The 24,256-nt window shown below is 25.4% G+C and overlaps 1 protein-coding gene across 12 annotated transcripts in view; it reads left to right on the forward strand.

Moving 5' to 3' along the window:
• Window positions 1-24,256, forward strand: part of LOC129606310 (bromodomain-containing protein DDB_G0280777) — a 99,147-nt gene that overhangs the window by 60,509 nt on the left and 14,382 nt on the right. For 9 of the 12 annotated variants that reach the window (XM_055516578.1, XM_055516569.1, XM_055516594.1 and 6 more), the window contains 4 exons: window positions 12,717-12,804; window positions 16,150-16,332; window positions 20,414-20,638; window positions 22,003-22,415. In XM_055516578.1, the coding sequence (XP_055372553.1) occupies window positions 12,717-12,804; window positions 16,150-16,332; window positions 20,414-20,638; window positions 22,003-22,415 (909 nt within the window). The remainder of the gene's footprint in view (window positions 1-12,716; window positions 12,805-16,149; window positions 16,333-20,413; window positions 20,639-22,002; window positions 22,416-24,256) is intronic. The other 3 variants (XM_055516620.1, XM_055516648.1, XM_055516656.1) reach the window with 1 other exon arrangement.

Raw genomic sequence — 24,256 nt, forward strand, 5'->3', positions numbered from 1 at the left:
TCGTGCTTTTTATTTTTTTTGGTTTTTTTTTAACTTTCAAAATTATTGACATTTATTTAACTCGGTTGGGCGTTTGATAGAACATTTGTATATTTTTCTTTCTTTTTTTTATCTACTTAAAATTTTTTGTTTGTATTAAAATCATTAAATCAATATTATTCTCTAAAAAAAAATTATTTATTACAAAATCAAAATTTTTCATATATGAAAAGCATAAAAACTATGTGTCGAATTTTTATGGGCTATTTATTCGAAATTTAAAGTAAGCCAACATAAAAATAGTTGGGTAGAAGTGAAATTTACGAATAATCCGATGGGAAAATAAATATACTGAATTTAATCCCAATCGTAATTCAGATAACCGAATATTTTGTTACCCCTCAAACTCAAGCGGTGAATCATTTCATTTTTATTAAAAATAGATTTATGTTTCTTTCATAATAAACCATAATTTTATGTGAATTTTAACTGAAATGAACTAGGCACTTTTACATAATTGTAAATTCAACGAGTTAACTTAAGTTATTCGGTTTAATTTCAAATGCTAAATAACTTAAGTTTGCAGGTTAATTAGATTTTGCCTACATTATCGTTTATTTGTTAATTGCTAAAATAATATAAATAACTATATTATTAATAAATTAGGTACATATTTAAATTACAATAAAACTGCCAAAAAATTAAATTGTGTATAGTCAGAATTGTTTGAATGTCAGGGAAAGTGTTCTTTTATCCTACCGCAAAAATTGCGTTACCAAATAGAAAGGCAGAAAAATATTATGTTAATCAGTTCCTGGAATATATTAAAAAATAATCAATTAAAAATCGGCTAGTAATAAAAGTTCGGCTTCATTGTTTTAAGAACCAGAGTTGCCCGATATTAGAAAGTTCAAGTGAATTAGTTAATTATTTCTTTATAATGTGTGTTGATATATATAATAATTATCTTAATTATTATATATCAAGTATCGACCCGAAAAAAGATCCAATTGGATATTAATTTTTATCCAAATCGGTTCAGCCGAAACTGGGATACAAGATGCATACATAAACAAGTCGAAATCTCACCAAAAGTAGTTTTATGTATGCAATTCCATCAGTTGATATTGAGTAAATTCGGCAATAAGCATACCGAATTTATCATTTCAATTGATTTATTCGTCATTATTACGTTACTAAAATATATAAGTGTGGTTTTATTCTTACGTACACGTGCAAAAACTGTTTTCTACTTGTGTACCATATTAAAAAATGTTTTTCTAAAATGGTTTTTTTCATTCTCAGTTCTATTGGTTGATTGCCTTTACTTTATTTTTAACCACATCATTTTTTCTTGTTTAAAAAATATTTTTCATGTTGCTTAAATTTTCAACCTTTTTTTTGTATGGAAGGTAATAAATATACATATATAACTCTATATATATATATATATATATATATATATATATATATATATATAAATATAGTACATATATATATACACTTATATATATATATATATATATATATATAAGTGTATATATATATACACAATATGTAAATACATATATATATATATATATATATATATATATATATAAAAGTATATGCGTATATCAACGGTCGTTCATCGGCCAGAGCGAACGTGTTTTTTAATATCACCGACTTTCAAAATTTTGTATTACCGTAATACATAATTATTTATTCTTTGAATTTTAACAACAATCTACAAAAAAAGTGTGGAGATTTTGAATATTTTTACTAAAATGTTTTTGAATACTTTTACAAAATTGCTTTAAAGATTCTTGGACAGTTTCGTTTCTTCCTTGGAGACTTTGTGGTTTGTTTTTGTTTTATATTTATTCCATAGACGCAAATTAAGTTCTATTAATTTTTTCTATTCTTTTCAACATCTTCCATACCACCCCAATGGTATTTTGTATTGAAAATTTCGATTATATTATACCGAATCTGAAAATCTTTTGTATTAAAAATAAATTTATATTGGCTATATTATCTGTAACGCAAGTAAAGTTTTTATTATACACGCAAAGATAAACGTGCGTATAATAAGTATGTAGATATTATGGTGATAATAATAGAAAACGAGGCAATATTAATTTTTCGTTTAATAAAATTTTTATGTAAAATAAAAAAAAAAAAAGAAAAATTAGAATTTTATAAAAATTTGATATTGTTTCAAAATTTCTAAAAAAAAACCAAAGGAATATTTTATAGTATAAACTAACATATGTACATATATAAGTTTCTCGCATATTATATTTTTATATTGCATGACTATCTGGTATAGATATTGTGAAAAAGTTTGTATAATGCAAATATAAGAATATCTGTAAATGAAAGAGAAAAAATATAAAGAAATATTTAAGATTTTCTTTAATTTTTTTTTGTTTCTTTTATACGTTAATTATTAAAACATGTACATGACACACATGCATACATTTAGGCATATCATTTAGGGGGGAAAGTGAAATTTAAACACCCACAATATACTTCTACAAAATTAATGATCACCATTCGGATTAAATATCAGAAGCAATAATTTTACGAAAGAGAAAAAAAATAATTCAGTTTCCAAACTTTCTAGTCGTTTAGTAAGAAAAGTTAATGTGTGTATAAGTACCGTTAATAACAAGAAGATTCGGTACCTTTAGTTGATATGGTTTCATCGACCTTGTCAAAAAATATTCGTTATTAAAATTACGGAATCTACTTAAATAGGTGTTCAACGCATAGTGCTTAGGATAGCTTATATGCGTATACGTACGTAGGTAGGTTACGAAGGTACAGGCATATAAGCATAAGATAAGCGGAATGAACACACCTCGTAGTTTGATATTTATTGTCAATTAAGTTTATATTGTTCAATTTCAAGTTTCTATAATTCAAAATTATTCCCGAAAAGAAGTTTATGTGAATTCTTAAATTTTAAATTCGCGCTTTGCATATATGAGTTGACAATAAGCAGACTTAGCAAAAAAAAAAAAAACAATCAAAAATTCATAATTGCGTTTTTAAATTTTTTTTGTTAATATTTAAATAAAAAATTCAATCATACTCTCAGGATTAGATATTTATTTTTTTAAGAGATTCAATTTTAAATCTGATTTACTTAGAATAAGTAAAGCTTCTTGTTCAGATTTATAATTTGTTCTCCGTTTAGTTGTAATTTCTATATTATTTTCACATATTTGTAATTTTTATAATTAAATGTAATTAGATTAGATGCTCCACTTATGTATTACAACCATATATCAATAAATTGTTTTATTATTATTTTTATTTTTTTGTATCGAATATTTTTACAATTACATTTTAAGTTTTTATTTTGATTTTTCTTTTTGATTTTTTGACTTACACATGTAAATAAATAATATAATACATTTACACGTATGTACATGCAATCATACTCTGTATTTGTATATGTAGTATGCTAAAATGCGTTCCCCGTTTAAATGCTGCAAAAAAACAGACCAATTTTTTTAAAAGTAAATATTTAAGATTTTTCGATTTAAATGCATATTCCGTTTAATTACTTTTAAATTGCATTGACAAAATAAAGAACATAGAGTTTTTCTCTCATATTGAAAAAATACTGCTTTACAATAAAAAAATCGTGGATTATCGAACAGAGCAAATGCGCACATGGTTGCAGACTGAAGTTTCAAAAAATTTTATTTGTTTCTAATAAATAAAAATGTTTTGTATATGTATGTTCTTTTAGTTATCAATCCTTTGAAGTGTGGTTGCAAGTTTTTTTTTTTTTTTAAATCAGAATCTGTCAAAAATTTATTTGATAGAATAGATGATAGAACTTTTGAATATTTCGGTTCTTAATGAACTACAAAGTTGAAACATGTATATTAAATGTAAAATCTCTAAAGTTTTGCAATTCCAACTTATAGAAAACTGAAATATCTAAAAACCCTTTAACTGACGTTTCCCAGAACATTACCAATCTGACGATCACATAAGTCCCATCAATTATTTTTATTTGCAAGTGACAGTCATATGCAAATAAAGCATCCCTTGTCAGCTGATGTTTTCTTACCAGTTTTCCTTTTTAATTTCAAAATCTGTCATTTTTAACAATTAGTTTGTGTAAATGCAATACAACATGAACCAATGCAAAAAATTAAAATTAGAATCACGTTAGTAACAAAAACTTCATGATGCTAGCGTCAAAAAGTATATTGGAATTCATGGCGTTTGCAAATTGCGTGTGATGTTCTGTAAAATTGCGTGCCTGTATCTTCTCTTTTAAATGTAATTGAAGACTTTCTTTCTTCCTCTCACTGTTTTTTTTTTTTGAATCAAGTGTCAATATAAAATTTTTTGAAAAATTTCTTTAATTTGTAACACTTAAAACTACATTGTTAGGTATATGATTTGTACATATGTACATCTTAATAAATATTTCACATGCATGCGGTCATACAAATTAATTTTCATATATTGTACTTTTAAAAACATTAAAGGTGTATGTATATGTTTTAACGGTAGTGTACAAATACATATTTATGTAGAATTACAACATATTTAAAGAGAAAACTGTTTGCATATATATTCTACATAGAAAAATACGTGCTGTATTTCGTATTGCTTAATTATTCATGCAAGAAACAAAAAACAAAAAAAAATAGAATAAAATAAAAAATTATAAAAAAAACTGTGTAAATCACAAAAAATTATTATTTTGGTGTTTCTATATATATGTATATATTATGTAGATAGATATCTATATTAAACAAAATATTTTTATAAATATTCATAATATGTATTAATTGTTAGGCAGTAATTACACAGGCAAAAACTCTAGGCAACCTTGTATATTTCATTTTAAATTTCTTTCGTATAGGTACGAGTACATGTTGTAATAATTTAAAGCATTATTAAAAATAAAGTTTATATTATTGATAACACCTATTAATTTTTTAAGAACAATAACTGTATGGTTAGTTTGGAAAAGGAAAAACTTTTAAATATTGACATTTATAATAATAATAATATATATAATTATTAGAATCATAATAAGAAAGCAAAATCAATTCAAAATTAAAAATATTTCATATTATTTTTACTATTTTATTTTACAAAATTTCAACTAAAATGTGATTTTCTTATATAAAAAGTAAAATATCAAAGTGCTTATGTGAAAAACCCCCAAACCCTCACTCTTACATTTCAAGTGATATGAATTTGAATAGCTTTTTTTCTATTAATTGGAAAATATTTTAAAATATTTTCTTATATTAGATGTTTTCCATATTCTTTTAATATTGGATTGGATTTGAGAGTTTTCTTCAGAGGACTTCGTTATATTATGTTTATGTTTATATCTAAAATATGGTATGTATATGGGCAATAAAGATTTTAACTGATCTAACTGTAAATATATAGACAAAAACAAGGGTATTAAAAAATAAAAAAATCATGAAGTTATAAACAACATTGTTGAAATTTTTAATTTTTCTATTAATTAAAAAAAATTGCCTTACCACATGATCGACGAATTAGTTAAACGAATTAAATGAACTTGATGGAACATTTCCAAATCATAACCGCAAATGCTGTTTAACAACTTAAAAACTTTTAAATATTGCTGTTATATATACTATAAGAAATCAAAAAATTACTTGAGCTTACTATAATCTAGTATTTTTTTTCATTCTTTATTCAAACGAATTTTCATTCGTTTAGTTTTTTGGCTTTTCATTCGTCTACTTAAGATTTAGGTGAATTTGCACAATTACATAGTACTCAAAAATTTATATTCGGAGCTATAAAAATTTTCATTTCATATGAAGTTTTTATAAAAACTAAAAAACGATAGACTATAAAAAGTAGATAAATGCCAAAGGTACTTAATTGAAATTCATATTATTGACAATTTATCGTTTTGTCTAACAAAATAATTTTGTTTCTAACCTTTTAAAGTTATAATTAAATAAACAATTATAAAATAAAGAGAAATTTGAAATATTCTCATTCATAATAGAAAGGTTATTTTATATTTAGTCTGCAAAAGAAAACTAATTTTGAATTCATTGCCGAACACGTACAAAATACATATATACTTCAATTCATGGACACTATTTTTGGGTTTTTGTACTATGTACGAAATGTTTTTATTTTAAATTAATTATTTTGTGTACTTTTTTTAAATACTCTGTATATTAAAAAAACACATATTAACAATTTGATGGTTCTGACATTTCAAAATTTTTATAAAATTAAGTTTAACACAATTTGAAATTTATTTTTAAAGTCAACAGTAAATATCCAATGGTATAAATAGATATCCAATAGAGCTCTTGAAAAATAAAAAATGTAAAAATTATATGAAAATAAATTCTAATTCAAAGCCCAAAATTCTAAATTCATTCTATAATTTATTTATTCAGTCCATTTTTTTTAAATAACTTGTGAACCTGGTACACCTTTTTGTCGAAACCAAATATTTTAAACTCGGATTTTGATGGTTAAATATTTATTTGATTCAATCAGAACTTCAGAATTAGATATTAATGTTTTTAGGAGATTTAATTTTAAATCTGATTTATTTAGAACTAAGAAAGATTAGATTTTTTTCATAAATATGTCCCACCTTTCTGTCCCCGAAAAGTTATATCACTTTTCCAGGTTCGCCCTTTCCAAAATGCATTTCACGCCCTGTATTAAAACAATTTCAATTCAATATTAAATACATTTAAATTTTTTTTAAATGGGTTGTATGTAGGTACTGATAGTCAAGAAAAATAAGGAAAAAAAATTATAGATGACATCAAACATCAGAGATAAAATATCGAAAAATTGAACAAAAACAAAAACAGAGATGGAGAAATATCACACTTAAGAATAAAAAATACAAAATCGCCTGTGTAAACGTTTAGCTAACTTATTACTAAAAATAAAAATTAACGAAAAAAAAATAAAATTATATTGAATTTTTTTCTTTTGCGAAATTTTCAAAAAAACAAGTGAAACATATTTTGTTCTAATTTTTCTTTTTTTCTTTTTTATATATGTATATTTTAATTTTTTTAATTTTTCACCTTTTAATATTAATAGAAAACTATATTTTCATGGTAGTTTCGGAATAAAAGAATAACGATTTAGTTGTGATATTTATTATTACCATTTTTATTACTGTTATTTTATTTATTTTGTGTGTCAATCAGTTGTTCAGAAGAATTGAATGAATTAATATAATAACAAAATTTCAATATAATTTACATATTTTAAATGTTTTCATTTTGTGAAAATTGTGAACATTTTTTTTTTAATTTTCAAGGAAAAATTTTTTTTTCATGTTAAATAAAATAAAAAATATAATTTTTAAATAAAATATTAATTAAAAGTTAAACTAAAAATCTAATGAAAATAAAAGAGAAAAATATAGAAAGAGATACAGAGAGAGAGAGAGAGAGAGAAAAAAAAAAACATTTTTTTTATTTGTATTACTCTATTCATATCTACAGGCAGGCTTTTTGTTTCAAATAAATTTGTGATTGTCAACATACCGTGACATCTAAAATACAGTGAAAAGAAATTTGACTACAGTTTAACTGCGGTATTAACACCGTTGTGAAACTTTGGAAACGACTGCATTGTAGTCTCGATATTTTTATTATGCTATTTGCTTTCTCAATGCAACCAGCTGCGAAATAAAAGCCCATTTATCAATTCTTACCAATTTTGATCTTGCTACATTGTGCAAATTTTTTTTTGTTAAATTTATTTTAATACTAAATTAAAATTTTGAATGTGAGGGATAATTAACATTATATTAATGTTTATTTGAATAAAATATATAATAAAACAATTTATATTCATATTATATTTATTTTACAATATACAGTATATTCTCGTCACCCCAAATATGGTTTAAATAGTAGAATTCACTTCACTACACAAGTTCTCAGATTGAGGAAAATATTGAAATTAAATGTAATAAAATTGTCATTTTGAGCAGTTCACAAATTGTTGTATTACAACTTTCTCTTTCTTTAAATATCATATTTTATGAACTTCGATATTTGTAATAATTATAATAAATATGATAATAATAATAAAATACTTCGTTTATAATTTATAATTAATTAATATTTTATATATTTTTTTGTATACATAATTCATTATATACAGTATATAAGAACATATGCATATATATGTATATATGTGTGTGTATGTATGTCTCAATATTAAAGGGGAAAAAAGTATACAATTTAATGTATAGATAACAGTGATATTGCATATCAATAAAATATCAAATAAGTGAATTATTTCTCTATTATAAACATACATACATAGATGTAAAATTTACGAAAACGAACTGAACTTAAACGAGTTTTTATAATCATATAATAACAAAGTTTTTTTTAAATTAATTAGTACACAAAAATAAAAGAAAATAAAAAAGAATTAGTATACATTTAAACAATTAAATTAAATGTTATATTTAGCAACATATACTCTATATATATATTATAATTTAATCAATTGTGATATATTTAATCAATATATACAGTGTGATTATAAATTCATCTTTTAAATTATTCATATTCATTACCCAAAATTGTAATATATGAAAATACTGTCGCCTCAAACTTGTATAAAAGAATCAGTTTTAAAATCGCTTTTTAACAGACCTTTGAAACTTTATTTATTACTTTTATGTCATATATAAGTTTGCAGAATATTTTATTTCATTGTGGAGCGTATACACACATACAAATTTCAAATCGAAAATGTGAAAATTATAATTAATATGTTTTTTGCATATAATTTTTTCATTTCATATTTTACCAACTTAAATTTACTTCTTTCTTGATTAATATTTTTTTTGTCAAAAAATGAACCATATGAATCATATGCGCTATCAAATTTGTAATACTGCATCTTAAAAGTTTATAAAAAGCATCGAAGATTTATTCTCTCTGGTATGATTCCTGTTTTCTTCAAATAAAGAGAGGGGATTTGATTTTTGTAATTGCATATAAACACACCAAATAAACAGCATTCAAAATGTAAAATATCTAACTGCTCACAGTCGCCTGTTTAAAGGATTGATTGATTGAGGAGGAGAAGTTATCGAAGATTATAGTTAACGAATAAACGAGAATTCAGATTTATATAACTATATTTTTTTTTCTGATATCTAAAATAAATTTCAAATTCATGCAAGTCAAATATATAAGTTTGTAGAATATTTTCTACTCTTGTTTAACATTAATCTTATAAAACAGATTTTCATTCACTTTTCTTTCTAAACTAATGCACCAATATTTTGGGATGTTTATATACTCTTAAAGAAAAATGCAACAATAGTGACATATAACGGAGCTAAAACGGGTTAAGACCATTATACTCGTACTATAATTTGTTACTAAATATAGAAGGTGTTTCGCATAGAGTGGCGAATAATTTCGGGGATGATTTTTTGATCAATTTCCTGAAAAAAATTGTATGGATCGGGGGATGCGGGTGCAGATATGTTCGTTCTCGATATACAGCTTGTTGAAAAAAAGGTACCAGACAAGATATGATAGATGAGTCATAATGAATGCTGATTACATTTCAATTATCTGTCACTGAAATTGTATTTATAACTAAAGATTTCTTTTGTATAATTATCAATTAATAATCTTATAAAATAATCCAATAGATATCATTAAGTATACCTTTTTCTTATTATTTTAAATTTTCGAATTAAAAGGTAGTATACCATCTCAGAAGCATGTAATGTTACATTAAAACTTTAAAATTTTACGAAATTCTTATTAATTAGAAATAGTAAAACTAAATTAAAATAAAAAAAAAATGTATTTAATGAGGAGAAGTGCAAGTACACCATCAACTGATGGACCAGGTTATTTAAATTACTTAAGAATAAATAATCGTAGCAGTAATATTAAGAGATCACATACGGTTGGTAATTGTACAATTGATAAAAAACGTGGTTTTAAACCAAGTGATCTGCGTAATGATCCAATTAAACGACAATTTTTATTAGACCTAAGTCGTCAAATATGGAGTAAAGAGGTAAAAATAACAAAAATAATATATATATATATACATATACAGGGTGTCCGAAACTCAATGGTATTCCCGAAGCTGGGTAATAGAATGCATTCAGGCGAACACAAAACACCTAGTAACATTTTTATTTTTGGGCCCTTGTTCTCGACTTATGGGGCCTCAAACTTGGAACATGCAAAACCGTCTAATTTTTCACATTTTTATTTATAACTCATGGAAATATGACAGGTAAATCCAACTTTGTACACTTACTTTAAAGCTAATGAAATTTTTCTTCTAACGGTCTACCAGTGGTTGTAAATATTTTTTTAATTTCAGAGAAATTCAAGTGCAAAGTCAGAATTTAAAAAAAAAATTTTTTCTAAATTTTCCTTTAACCGTCATATACTCATAGTTCCAGGTTATTAATTTATCGCTTTTTTACAGAATAAAGAGCTCTATGTTCTAACCTTCATTTTGATATAAGATAATGTGGCAAATATTTTAGAAATAACATGTCTATCAGGCGAAAAACTGAGGTCAAAACCTTAGAAAACAAACTAAAACAAAGTATTTTTCAAAACAAAAACATCTTCTTTTAATCTCTATTACGCAGTATTATGTATTAGAAGGAGAATTTAATTATCTTTAAAATGAGTGTACAAAGTTGGATTTACCTGTCCCATTTCCCGAGTTATAAATTAAAAATGTCAAAATTAGACAGTTTTTTCATGTACCAACTTTGAGGCCCCATAACTCGAGAACAAGGGCCCAAAACGAAAAATGTCACTAAAAATGTAATTCTGTGACCCTGCTTCGGGAATACCATTGAGTCCCGGTCACCCTCTATACATATATAGTAATATTAACATAGTTCCTAACTTCAAAATTGCAATTTTACATTCTCTTTCATTAATATTAAAATACGATATTATTGCAGTAATTTGCATATCATGCAATAACAGTTGTTCTTTTGAAATTTACTTCAAATTATGTGTAAAATGGTTCGTGCCTATAACTAAGTAGAGTTCTTAAATCTACTTGACTTATTTAGCAATTTAATTGCAAAATAAGCGAAATTGAGATTTGATATTCATTGCTTTTTCTTCTGCGCGTTGTGCTTCAAATTAATGTAGTAATTTACTAACATCTATATAAGCTACAATGATTCTATCTATTATAGCTGCAATCCATACGCCCATGTAGGCTTTGTCATTTGGATATATATCAACACTCTATTTTGTGTTGCCAATCTAGCCTACGAGCCAGGAGCCAATGGTTTTCTCTATATTTGTTTTCTAATCTTAATCTTTTCTTTTTTTCATGTTCCTTTCATCTGAGCTTGAAATCCAAAGTCATGCCTAGGTATTTCGCTGTGCTTTGGATTGATTCTTTAGCTACATTCAAATTCGATTATGGTGGGTTTACTAATTTTTTGCTTGTGACATTTACATGTACAGATTAATTTACATTTAGCTTTATTTTCTAAGTATTTATCCATTTACTTATATTGTTACTTATTTCCTGTAATGTGTTTTTGTCGATTCTTCAACACTAGATCCTACTGTCAATATTGCAAATGTAGCCACAGTTACATCCTTTAAATCTTCCAAATCGCTTGTATAAAGCACGAGTAATATAGACCCGGAATACTGCCTTGAGGGACACCAACCCCGATTTCCCTAAACGTGGAGTACTCCTCGTCCTATTTGATTTGAAAAAGCCTGTCCGATAAATATGATTCAAGTAACTTCATAAATTGCAAAGGTATCAATTTCTTAAGTTTGCATAATAAACCGTCTTGCTAAACCTTATCGAACGCCTTGGCTACTTCCAGAAATATTGTCGAATACATTTCCCATTCTTCTAACGCCTTTTCCACACTATTTGTTATTTGCTGATAGTTTGGAATCAATTTCTTATTTTCTATTATCGGCATCAGCCTTGTTAACATACATTTTTCAAAAAATTTTGATATCATTAGTAGCCTCCGGTTTTCCTATCATAATAACTTCCGCTGCTTTCCAAACACTAGAAACATACCTTATGTTAACTGCTCTATTTAAAACTTTTTTTTAAAATATCAATGCCTTTCTCGGTAATTCTCCTAATAATTCAGCAGCAATGAGATCAAAACCTTGTTCGATTTAAGCGACTTTACGGAAAATTTTTTCTTTTTAGATAGAGCCAAAGTACTTTCATCCATAACAAAATCTACTAAATATTAAATAAACACTAGAATTCAGTTTATTTGGTTGAAAAATTCCTTGCAAGTGATCAGAAAATAGTTACTTCACCCTACTGCTTTTTGTCCATGATCCATCTGACAAGTTTTGTAATACAACATAACAAGATATATAAGAATGAGATGAAGTTTATTTGATATAGTTTGTCGATCTTGAATATCTAAGCATAGGTCTGTCAGTTCCAACGACATTTCAAATATTAATGATTTGAAAACAAAATATGTTTACATTTTATTTTTAAATTTGTGTTTTTATTTTTTAAGCTTTTCATTTATGAAAATTTTTGTTCAAATTTGTGATGTAAAACAGGATTTATTTTTTAGAAAAAAAACTCGCTTTATTTGTTGTTTCACTTTTTGTTCTTTCACTTAATTTAATTTTTTTTTTCAAAATAAATTTGTTCTATTATTATATTACGAATTCGGAAACTTTTAATCAAAATTATTATAGCAAACATCATCAACAACAAAAAGAGTAGATCTACAAAAAATTTTCACCCCTGCAACAGATGCTGACGAAATTTTACCCAAATCAAATCGTAAGTAATAAAATTTATGTAGTTTTTTTTTTTTTTTTTTTTTTTTTTTGATATATAGAAACCATTTTCTTATAGCCTCTAAGCCTTTTTATCCCACATCAACACCAAAAATGAAAAAAAAAACAAAAATACTTCTACTTTAGCAATTACATTACAATATAATTTCTTAAAAATTTAAATTAAAAAATAAATAACTTTTCAAAATTTTACAAAATTAAATCTTGAATAATTGAAAACTATCAGTGTTTTTATATATTTATTATAAGTGATTTCCAATTCAGACTTATAAGCTGAACTATTATATTGCCTATCGTGTGACTGAAATTTTGAAGTCGTGAATGTATTTATGTATTTATAAGAAAATTATTAATACTAAGTCACAATATTGCGAATAGTCATTTAATTTGTAAATATTGTCAATAATTAATATCATTAATTGTTCATAAATCTAAAAGACATTAGATTTGCCTTGAAATAAATCGTTTATTACGCAGCAAGTTTGAGATAAAAATTTTTATTATATCTGAACTGCGAAAATACTGTCACGCACGTTATTAAATAGAAAGAAACACGTTAAAATGGGGATAATAAATAACAACAAAATTAATAATAAATAAAGTAAAACTTGTAAGAGATGAACGCTGTCAAAGACAAAAACTTGTGGACACATTATATTTTGACCAAATTAGGGAGGACACGTATGATCGCAATTTAATTGGTTTTGTACGACGAAAATATTTAATCATAATTCTATTTTAGATTATTTTTTAATATTAGTTAATGAAAAGGATTAGAAGCTTAACCATTAAACAAAAATACATAATTTTTTTTTATTGTACATCCCGGAAAACTGTCTGAGTTGGAAGAAAATTCGGACCCTTGTTTCTCCAGCTTTGAGAAATTTTAGCGTTTGTGAAAAGTTTTGTCTACTCATGGGGGCCTATACAATGGCATATTGCAGTGATCTTTGTTACGAGTCACCCTGTATATTTAAAACCACACGAATGACCACATACACTGCAATCTTTGGTTTTCTCAATTTTCAAAATTAAGTATAATTATTGTTTTTTAAATTTAATTTAAAATTTAAACTTAAATAAAAATAAGCAATTTTTGCTCTAAGCTAAAATGCATTCAAAACAAACCCGAATCTGTTGAAATTTCATTATTTTTTTACATGCAAGATACAGTAATACAGCGATTTACTACACAATACTGCAGTTGTAATATAGATATATGGTAAGCTAGATTTATTAGCCATATATTATATATTGGCATAAAAAACTTCTCATATCTTGTAATCATAAATAAATCAAAATAAATAAAAAAACGAGAAAAAATAGAGTTGACCGTGTCAACTCTGTGATATCCTTAAGAATTTGTTATCTTATGTGGGAATAAATATGCCATGGTTGACTATGGGACACACTACGATTTTAAGTTGCCATATTATCATATTAATTTATGCAAAATTTCAGTAAGGTGTTTTTAATATTTTCTAAGATATGGAGAAACTACTATTGAAGTTGTATGGCAGCTACCAGAAAAAGCGAATTGATATATAACCCCAAAAGTCCCAGTACAAATTTTTGATTTCGACAAAAAAATGTGTCGACTTAAATAGCTATAACTTCCATAATTATTCACCAATTTAAAAAACAAAAATCTGATGTGATCAGCACATAACCGACCGCATTGTGTATTGTTTAGTTAATTAAAATTGTTACAGAATATTATAAAAATGCCTTTTAAATACTTCTTCCCAATTTTTAAGGCGTTAGTAACCTTTAGAGAAATATAAATTTGGTTTTAGTAGATTTAATTTACTTTTAGTAGAGTAGAGAATGCTCGCCAGTTTGTTTCGGTAATAACCAGAACTCAAATATCAAATTTCAAAAAACTCCATTAATCCGTTTTGTAGATATGGTAAAGAACGTAAAATCGGCGCCGGATCAGTTTCCGAGCCCTGAGTCCAAAAATTAATAGATTCATTGTTTTAACACCTCGAATTTAAATATTAAATTTCAAGCAAATTGCTTAATTATTTCTTTTTATATGGGCAAAAATCTAAAATTAGCCCGGAAAAAAATCCAATTCCCATGGCCTGATATACATATCACAAGAGTTGATCAATCCGTGATGTAGTCAAAACAAACTCACATATAAAATTTCATGAAAATCGATTCAGCCGAACTGAAGATGCACGCGTGCACACGCAAACAGACGGACCAACAGGTTGCTAAAAATAGTTTATTTACATATTCTCTGCCATGGAGAAAAGCGTTCCCACCGAAAACGTTGTGAATACATAACCTACCTCATTGTATACAATGCGTTTGGTAATTAATATACAGTGGAAAGAATGAAAAATTGTTATTTTTTTCTAGCTAAAAATTACGTTAATTAAATAAGTTAAATAAACTAAACCAAAGATAAAGCTTAACAGGTAATAATGATTTTTCATGGAAGCCATTCAGTTTACAACCGAATCATCTCGGAAACGGGGATAATTCGGATCGCACAAAAAAATTATTAAAAAGCTAATTTGAAGACCAACTTAAAATCATTCAAATTTAAAAAAAAAGAAATTGAATAGCATCATTTTTCTTACTAATTGATCACCTTGTGAAAAATCTGACGTGTTATTTGAAGTATTACCTAAAAATATTTTTTTTTATAAAGATCTACTTTTCATCTTTGACTTGTATATTAATTTTTACAAACCCGTTAACAATTATGGAAGTTATAGCCATTTAAGTCAATACACCTTTTTATTGAATTCAAAAATTTTCAACTTCGATATTGACAGGTTGAATATTAATTTGTGGGTGAATGATTATTTAAAAAAATTTTAAATTTTTTGATTAATTAATTAAAAGTGAAAAAGTGTTGGTGCAATATGACCATTTTTTTGACAATATTTACATATGCGCGATATTTCAATTAAAAATCGATATTAATTTTTTTTAATTATTTTATAATAAAACAAAAATTTTCTTTATACTTAAAAATTTGTTCAAGATTTAATTGTAAGTCAAAAAAAGTTAAAATTTATTTTTATTAGAAATTTTTATTAATAAAAAATCGCATTTATCTATATGTAAAGGTAACATACAAAATAAAATTATTAAAATAAAGAAGAAAAATTAAAAATTAAAAAATGCAAAATCTACATTATCAGTTTTTTAATCGAAATTGAATAATTAAACTAACAAAACAAAAATTAATTGAAAAACTCAAAACAAAATAAAATAAAATAAAAGAATAAATTACAAAAACAAAAAAAAAAACCAACAACAAGTATATTCATTTTATTATGTATATATATTATATTACATATATTAGGAAAACTATATGCATCCTCGGCATTTTACTCACCTAACCTCCATCCAACCGTGGAGGATCAGGTTGAGTTGGCTCGCAGGATTTCACATTCATTGAGCGATATTAGCAATCAACAATCGAAGGGTCAAACGATGTATGTTAATCGTAAGAAGCGATCTGTCAAATGGGTTCATGAGGGTGAAGGTATATATGTAATTACAAAATTAGAAAAAAAACTGCAAAAACAAAATAATAAATTTCGTTTTTTTTTTTAATCTTTTTTATTTTATAAAACAATAAAATAAATAAATAAAAAGAATATATATATATTTTTTTTTGTAAAATTATAATTAAAATATATGATTTTTAAATAAAATGAAATAATATAATGAAAAATATAAATGAAATAATAAACGCTTAACAAACACAAACTCATTTGATGTATAACTCAAATATCGTAATTTCTAATATTAGGTTATCGTAAAATGATTTCTATAAATAATTTTTGTTTTTCAAAAACAACATCAATGAAATTTATAATTGAAGTTAAATTTTCATACAAACGAACAAGCTTAATATCACATAAAAAAATGTCTAAGAATTTGTAATTTTAGGCGAGTTGTGAAATTAAGCGATGCTCAGCTTTTAAAATACTTTTACGTACTTACATTGAAATTATCTAAAAACGTTTTTAACTGACAAATATGTAAACAAATAGGAAATCTGAAAACAATGACAACTACAAATCATAACTGACAGCTATTTAAACTTGTAAAACTTCTAAAAAAAATCCGTTAACATTTAATAGTTTTGTAAAAAAATTGCCAACATAATGTCGTAAACAAAAAGATTTCAAATCTTCAAAGCGAGTTCAAATATGTGTAAAAGTATATTGAGATTTTCTTGTCAAAAATTTTGTGAACTTAACCGTTATTATATTAAACAGGGTTGATATTAGGCGTGCTTGCTGTATGGGTAATCGAAGTTATATATCACTACAAAATTCAGCAATTAAAACTTATAAGCTAACTTATCTAATAATATACCTTGACTTCCAAAATGCAATAATATGGTATTAATAAACAATTTAGCTTATAATTATAAATTTCTGAATTATGAATTAATATCGAAAGTATTACTGGAATTTTTATGTTAGAAATACTGTAAACTGAATGAATACTAAAATCTGATATGTTATAGGAATACAGCCTCTGACTTCAATGTCACAGCTTATGAATTGTAATTGTTATTATGTATAACAAATAGACTACATTTTTGAATTTTTGAAGTCACAAATAGTATATGACCGCAAATTTGATTTCATTACAAATGTTTTGATTGTGTATGCTTCTATCCAAATGAAAATTAAACTTCAGTTTAATTAATTTAGCAATATATCATCATAAATCGAATTGATGTTGAATTTGCACAATAAATGCGTTATAAAAAATGTGCACTTGAATTAAATAATGGGGCTTATTCTAAGTATTGAATCATTAAATGATAGTGATAATTACCACAAAAAGTTCAACATTATTAAAATAAACACAAGGCAATTCACACAAATGATTCGTGTCTGTAATAAAGTTTTTGAAACTCGTACGATAAAAAATACCATTCACTTAGTGATTTGATGCTAAGAATAAACACCATTTAATTGGTAAATATATTGCATTATGACGTATTGAAATTGACATTTTTGACATGTAAATTTGAAAATTATTGTTACATAAGAACTTTTCGTGATTTGTGTCTTTAATAAAATGTTTGTAAACTTTGCGCAACAACTATCATATTAATTAATTCGATTTTGTTTTAATCGGGATCATGAAAAAATCTAACATCAGATGGGTTAAAGTTTTAATTTCATTATATTTTTTTTTAACTTAATATTTTAGTCTTACGAAATAAATTCTTATAATATATTCATTGGATTCCCCTCATCCTCCAAGCCCTAGTTTATGTACAGTTTTTTTTTTAATTTGCGTGGTATGTTTTTCACATGGATTTGATTATTAGATATAGAATATGTTTATTTTATATTTATGTAGAGATAATTATTTAAATATCTCATTTTGAATTTGCATTGCTTGCTTTTTAAAAATCAGAAACTATTTCCCAGCTTATTTTATTACATTCCCAGCTTTTTTTCTTATATAAGAGCCTAATTTTATTTGATTTTTTGGTTTCTTTTTCTTATTTTTTTTAGTTTGGCTAAATTTTTGTTTTTATGTTTGGAATGGTATTAAGTAACTTACCTTATTATCTAGTATTTATGAACCGCCTAAAAATAAATGTAATTAAAATAGAAGTTCATGGATAAATAAAATAAGTTATGTGACTTTTGTCCAAATAAGTCAAAATCCCTAATTTTAAAATTAGGTTTCGATGGTTAATTTCCTTGTATTTGAAATTCGTGATCTATTTTTTATGTTCGAGAGATATGCTAAATTTGCCTCACCGTTTGCAACGCTAAGAAATAATGGGCTTACATATAGACTTAAATACATGTTTTTGATCAGTGTCAAATTCCGAGTCGATTTCACCATATCTATCCGTCCGTCGGTCTTAATGATAACTTAAAAACTAATTGAGCTAAGTTCACCAAATTTTCACAAATGATTTATCATAATGCCAGAATCCTGCTTAAATTGAATATAATCGAGGTACTGGCAGGTAGCTGCCATACAACTTCAAAATTTATTTGACTATGTCTCAGAAATTATAAATTATAAACTATTGTATTGAAATTGCGCACAGCCGAATATACCAGTAGAGAAAATGTGTTTAATAAAAGTCGTTGGAATTGCTTGACTCCTTCTGGGAGCTGCCATACAACTTCAAAAGTTTTTTAACTATCTTAAAAACTAACTATCTTATACAGTTCTGAAATTTTGCAAAAACAAATACGGTAAAGTGGCCGCTATATTTATTAGAATTTGTTGAGATTTCATGAGCGAAATCAAAAAAATCAATTAAGCACAAGAGTAAATAATTACTGACTACATTGTAACAATAAGGGAGGTTATGTGATGTCAACAAACTTTGCATATCGAATTTTCGGTGGGAACGTACTTTTCCATGGTAGGGAAGTGTAATATTGCTCAAAACTATTTCGATCAACTTTCGGGATATATCAGATCTTGGGAACTGGTCTCTTATCCGGACCGATTTTAGATTCTTGCCAATATAAAGAGAAATAATCAAGCAATTTCTTAAAATTTAATATTTAAATTCGAGGTGTTAAAACAATGAACATATAAATTTTTTGGAAGGGTCAGGTTTCGGGAACCGAACTGAGGGCCGAATTCAAATTTTTGCTGACTACATCAGATTTTTTTTTAATTTAAGTAATAAGGTTAAGAAAATACAGTATCGATTTAAGCAATTATAAATATTTATAGGGATATAATATAAAAAAATTGGTAGTTACAGATATTCTAACTATGACTTATAAAATGCTTTAATACGGTATTAATTTTCAACTCAACTTATGAGTTGTAATTATTTAATTGTATATTACTACCGTGTTACTACATTTTCGATATATACTGTAAATATTAAATGCGGCACTTCCAAGAATTCGAATTGAATGTTAATCACGAAAATTCTAATTATTCTTTAGTACTATAACAACTCGAACAATACAAAATTGTTGAAAATATATCCACCTTGTTGACATCTATTTCCTATACGCTCAAAAAAATTTAGTTAAACAATTTGTATAATGAAAATCTCACATTACATCAGAAACACTGGACCTTATTCTTAGCATCGAATCATTAGGTGATCGTGATATTTATTGTAAAAGTTTCAATAATTTTATTGTGGACATGTATAGGAATTGGTTTGTGTTTAGAATAATAATATCAAACTTTTTACAATAGTTATCACTATAACTTAGTTATTCGATTCTCAAAATAAGTCCAACTATTAATTTATTAGTTAAATCGATTTGAGAGAAAATTCTTTATAAACTGGCAACACTTCCCTCTATTAACTTTGCTACAAAAATTTTAGATTTTGTTTTATGAACTAATTTCTAAAATATATTAAATATCAAAATATAAACTACCATTCCAAATTATTTTGTATTTTTGTAAAGTATTTTTAATCATTGTAAGCAAATTAAGTTTTTGGTTTATTTTCTTGATTTTGTATACAAAAAAAATTACAAATTTTTTGCAAAGAAAAAAAAGTTTTTTCATGAAAATTGTTAAGAGGAAAAAAAAACCAAAATTTTGTTTTTGTTTTTTGTAATTTCTTTATACCATAAAAAATACAGGATGTGCTGATATCCCTGAATTCAATGGTTATCATCATGAAGAACATAAAGAGAATGAATCGTATAGCTATCATGACAAATTACCACTTAAATTGGTTATGAATCCGCGTGGTCAAGTACGAGATTTCTCCTCAGTACGTCAAGAATATAATACGGAATCCGGTTTGTTATCACCAGATAAATGTGCTGAACTTGTTGCTGGTTTAAACGCTCCAAAAGGAAAAGGTATAATAAATAAATTAAATTACAGGCTTATTATATGTTGAGGGAATTAAAAATTTTTTTTTTAAATGGTAAAGTTATATTTCGAATTTTCATTATATTTTCAATTAAATTTACAATTAAATAAATTTTAATATCCAACATGTTATTTAATATTTATTTATATTACAAAATTTAGGTGTAATTATTTTCATATAATTTTTGTAGATTTCATTATTAATGTTATGATAATTAATAAAATTATCAATTTCTTGCATAATTACCAATTGTGAAATATTTAATTGTGATTTTAATTTAAATCACAATTAAATAACATACAAATTCAGCTTAAAAAACATCATGATCTAACACTTAAATTGTAATATAATACCGCATTGCCGCGCAATTCCGCTTATGAATAGTTATTTGCTGAAATTTGTGGTACTACGCACTATTTATGCGATTGAGGTGATAGTGAGTATTTAATAACAGCCCTTACGTATAGAAAATACTTATATATTTTATAGTATTTTTTTTATTTGTCTATTTAATAACGTGGTTTATGTAAAGGGCTCTTCACATTACTACAACATGGCAGCAGTTACACAGAATACTATTTAATCCACCTATTTAAATAGAGTAATTTATATTGCTACAGCTTTCGATAGCGCATGTTGCAGGAGAAAATTGAATATTTGTCGTTTAATAGGAAACGTTATATTATAATTTCAAAAGAAAAATTAAAAAAGAACATAAGAACAAAAATTTCGTACTTAAACAAACTCTAGCTATCGCATTGTCCTAGCTATGAGAACAGCGCACATAACAATTTTGATATCGAGAGAAACAATTTTGATATCGAATTTTAATCAACCTTAAAAATTTTCGCCACTTTTCAAAAAACTGGAAAAGAAAAAAACCTGCAAAACTCCGTTTTTAAAAAAATCCTTTTTTATGCAAGTTTTGCACCCAAATAGCAATAAAAAACATAAATACACATTTGAAAGTTGAAATAAAATACTGATTTTGACACGGAAAATTGTATTGCCATTGTTGATTCATAATCTCTACGAAAGTAATTTGTGATAATTTAAAAGTATGCGTCGTAGCTAAATTCGTAATTCATAATAAGACTAAATACATATATAATAAAATTTAAATATGAGAGAAATGTGTAATGTAAGTTTGCTCTGTATGGAGAAATCAAAAAGAGAGAACAAATATAAAATTTACTACACCGTCATCCAGCGTTTTTGTATAATAAATTTTACAATAATACAACAATAATAAATTAAAAAGCCTGTTTTAACGAAAATAAACCATTATATATCATGTCATTTTAATTATTCTTTTTTTTCTATTTATTATTCATATAAAAATTTTTTTAGGAGCTGAATTGTTCGCAAAACGTAGAAAGAAGTCTGAGAAATGGATTGTTGATGAAACAAATGCTGCACAATCTAGCCCATCTGGTGTAACACCATATGCAACAACGTCACCAAATATTTTACCAGCATATTCAGAAGCTGGAAGGGCACGTGTTCAATTGAATATGCATCAAGATCAATTAACTGATTTATATGCCCAACAATATGGTCATCAACGTGTTAAACTAGTAAAAACACCATGGGAAGCAGCATTAGAAACTGGTTCAGCAGCTGCTGCATTCGAAAGTGATGTACCAACATTTAAACAACCATCTAGTTTTCAATCATCATCACAAAATTATGGTGGAGCTGCTGATTATAATCAAATTTCATCACAATCATATTATGAAACTGCAGAGTCAACCAAATTACCGGTAAAAAACAAATAAAATTAAGTTTATTTTATTATTAATGTATATAAATTTTAATTTACCTGGGAATGAAATTTAATCATTTTATTTCAAATCACATTAATTGTGATTTAAAAAAATAAAATATTTTCCAAAAGTTTTATTGGGAGTAATATGTAAATTTATTAATTTACATTTCTTATATTTGCAAGTATATGTGCAGGAAGTTTAGAAATTATATTATATGATTTATTAGCAAATAACTAATAAATATTTGATTCGATTAATAAAAAATTTAACTTTAAAATAAGAAAATTGCTTCAAAATCTTAAAATTACTTATTATTGCGGATAAAATTTAATTATTGACCGCAATACTTAATTATAATTTTTAAATAATTGCTATTACATTAAATTTCATTTTTTTTTTTTTATAACAATTCAACTCAAAAAATCTAGTGTGATCAGCATATAACCGACCTTGAAAGTGTTTCAGAATATTACAAAAATGTCTGTTAAATACTTCTTTCCAATTTCTAAAGCGTTAGTAAACTTTCAGTTAACTTACCTAGAAAAATGCAAATTTTGCTCTTGCTCTCCGAGTTCTCTGAAAAGCGCTCCAGTTAGTTTCGGTATCAACCAGAACTCCTCAAATTCACACCTCGAATTCAAATATTAAATTTCAATAAAATCAATAGATTATTTCTCTTTATATACACAAAAATGTATATTTGGCCCGTAGTAAACGTCCAGTTAGTGACAGCTGATTTCTTCCAAAAGTTACAAGGTTTCGCATGAAACCTTACAAAACGTGTCGAATGAGGCTTATTATGAAATTTGAAGTAAATTTGTTGAATTCATGAAAATGTAAACTAAAAAGCCTTTTAAAATAAATTTACATATAAAACTACATATATAAAAACTTCTGTAAAAAAAAACCTTTTAATATACTGCTGAGAAATGGCTTTGATCAAATTCTGAAGTTTCATTCAAAGTGTTTGGTTTCACTTTAAGCATTTCTTCAAATTTAGACACAATATTTTGAAATATGTCCAGTATTTATTCAAAATATGAATTTACTTTTAGAGGTTGAGAATGACAGTAGGCTCATTAATTCTATTGAAAATTATTACTTTTTTTCTCTTAAATCGCTCTCCCTTACTCCAATGTTATTTTTAATAACGGAAAGGAAATGCCTATCCACCTACATCAAATAGGATTGTTTCATTGAAACCATCCTTCTCCCAGCCCATTAAGTCTTCTATTATGCAGAAATTGTTAAAGTTATTTCACTTAAGATATTTTTAATTTTTTTTCCACAATAACATTCTCGACAAAAAAATATTGTAGCACCTCACTCCAAAGAAAGACCTTAAAAAATCTAATTTTTCTATGAAAGCATTAGATCTTTATTATTACCTACGTTTTTGAAAGGTTAACAATAAAATTTTCCCTTCATAGTTCCCGCGATTTAACTATTTCTCAATATAAATTATTTGCTAACGTTCGCTTGATAAAAACTGAATCAGTTCCTTTTTTACGTTATCGCTGGGAGGATAATTAATGACTTTATTCAGAATTCGAATTTGATTCAAGAATTTATTTTTCATCGAACTGCTACATCTAATATAAATTTGCAAGTTTAAAATATTATTTTTGAAAAGTTACGTGTTGTAAGCTCTAGAATCCGTAACGTAGATGATTTGCGTTTAAAGAAATTTAAAAATATTGTTTTAACTAGATAAACACTCCATGCTTAATAATCTTAATGTTGATCTTAGTGTGAAATGAAATTTTCAATAAATTTTTTAACAGCTATTATTTTTCTCCAAAATTATATATATTCTTATTTTCATTAACCCCAAA

Source organism: Condylostylus longicornis, unplaced genomic scaffold, assembly GCF_029603195.1.
Source record: "Condylostylus longicornis isolate FDR11 unplaced genomic scaffold, ASM2960319v2 ptg000003l, whole genome shotgun sequence".
NCBI classification, from domain to species: Eukaryota; Metazoa; Arthropoda; class Insecta; order Diptera; family Dolichopodidae; genus Condylostylus; species Condylostylus longicornis.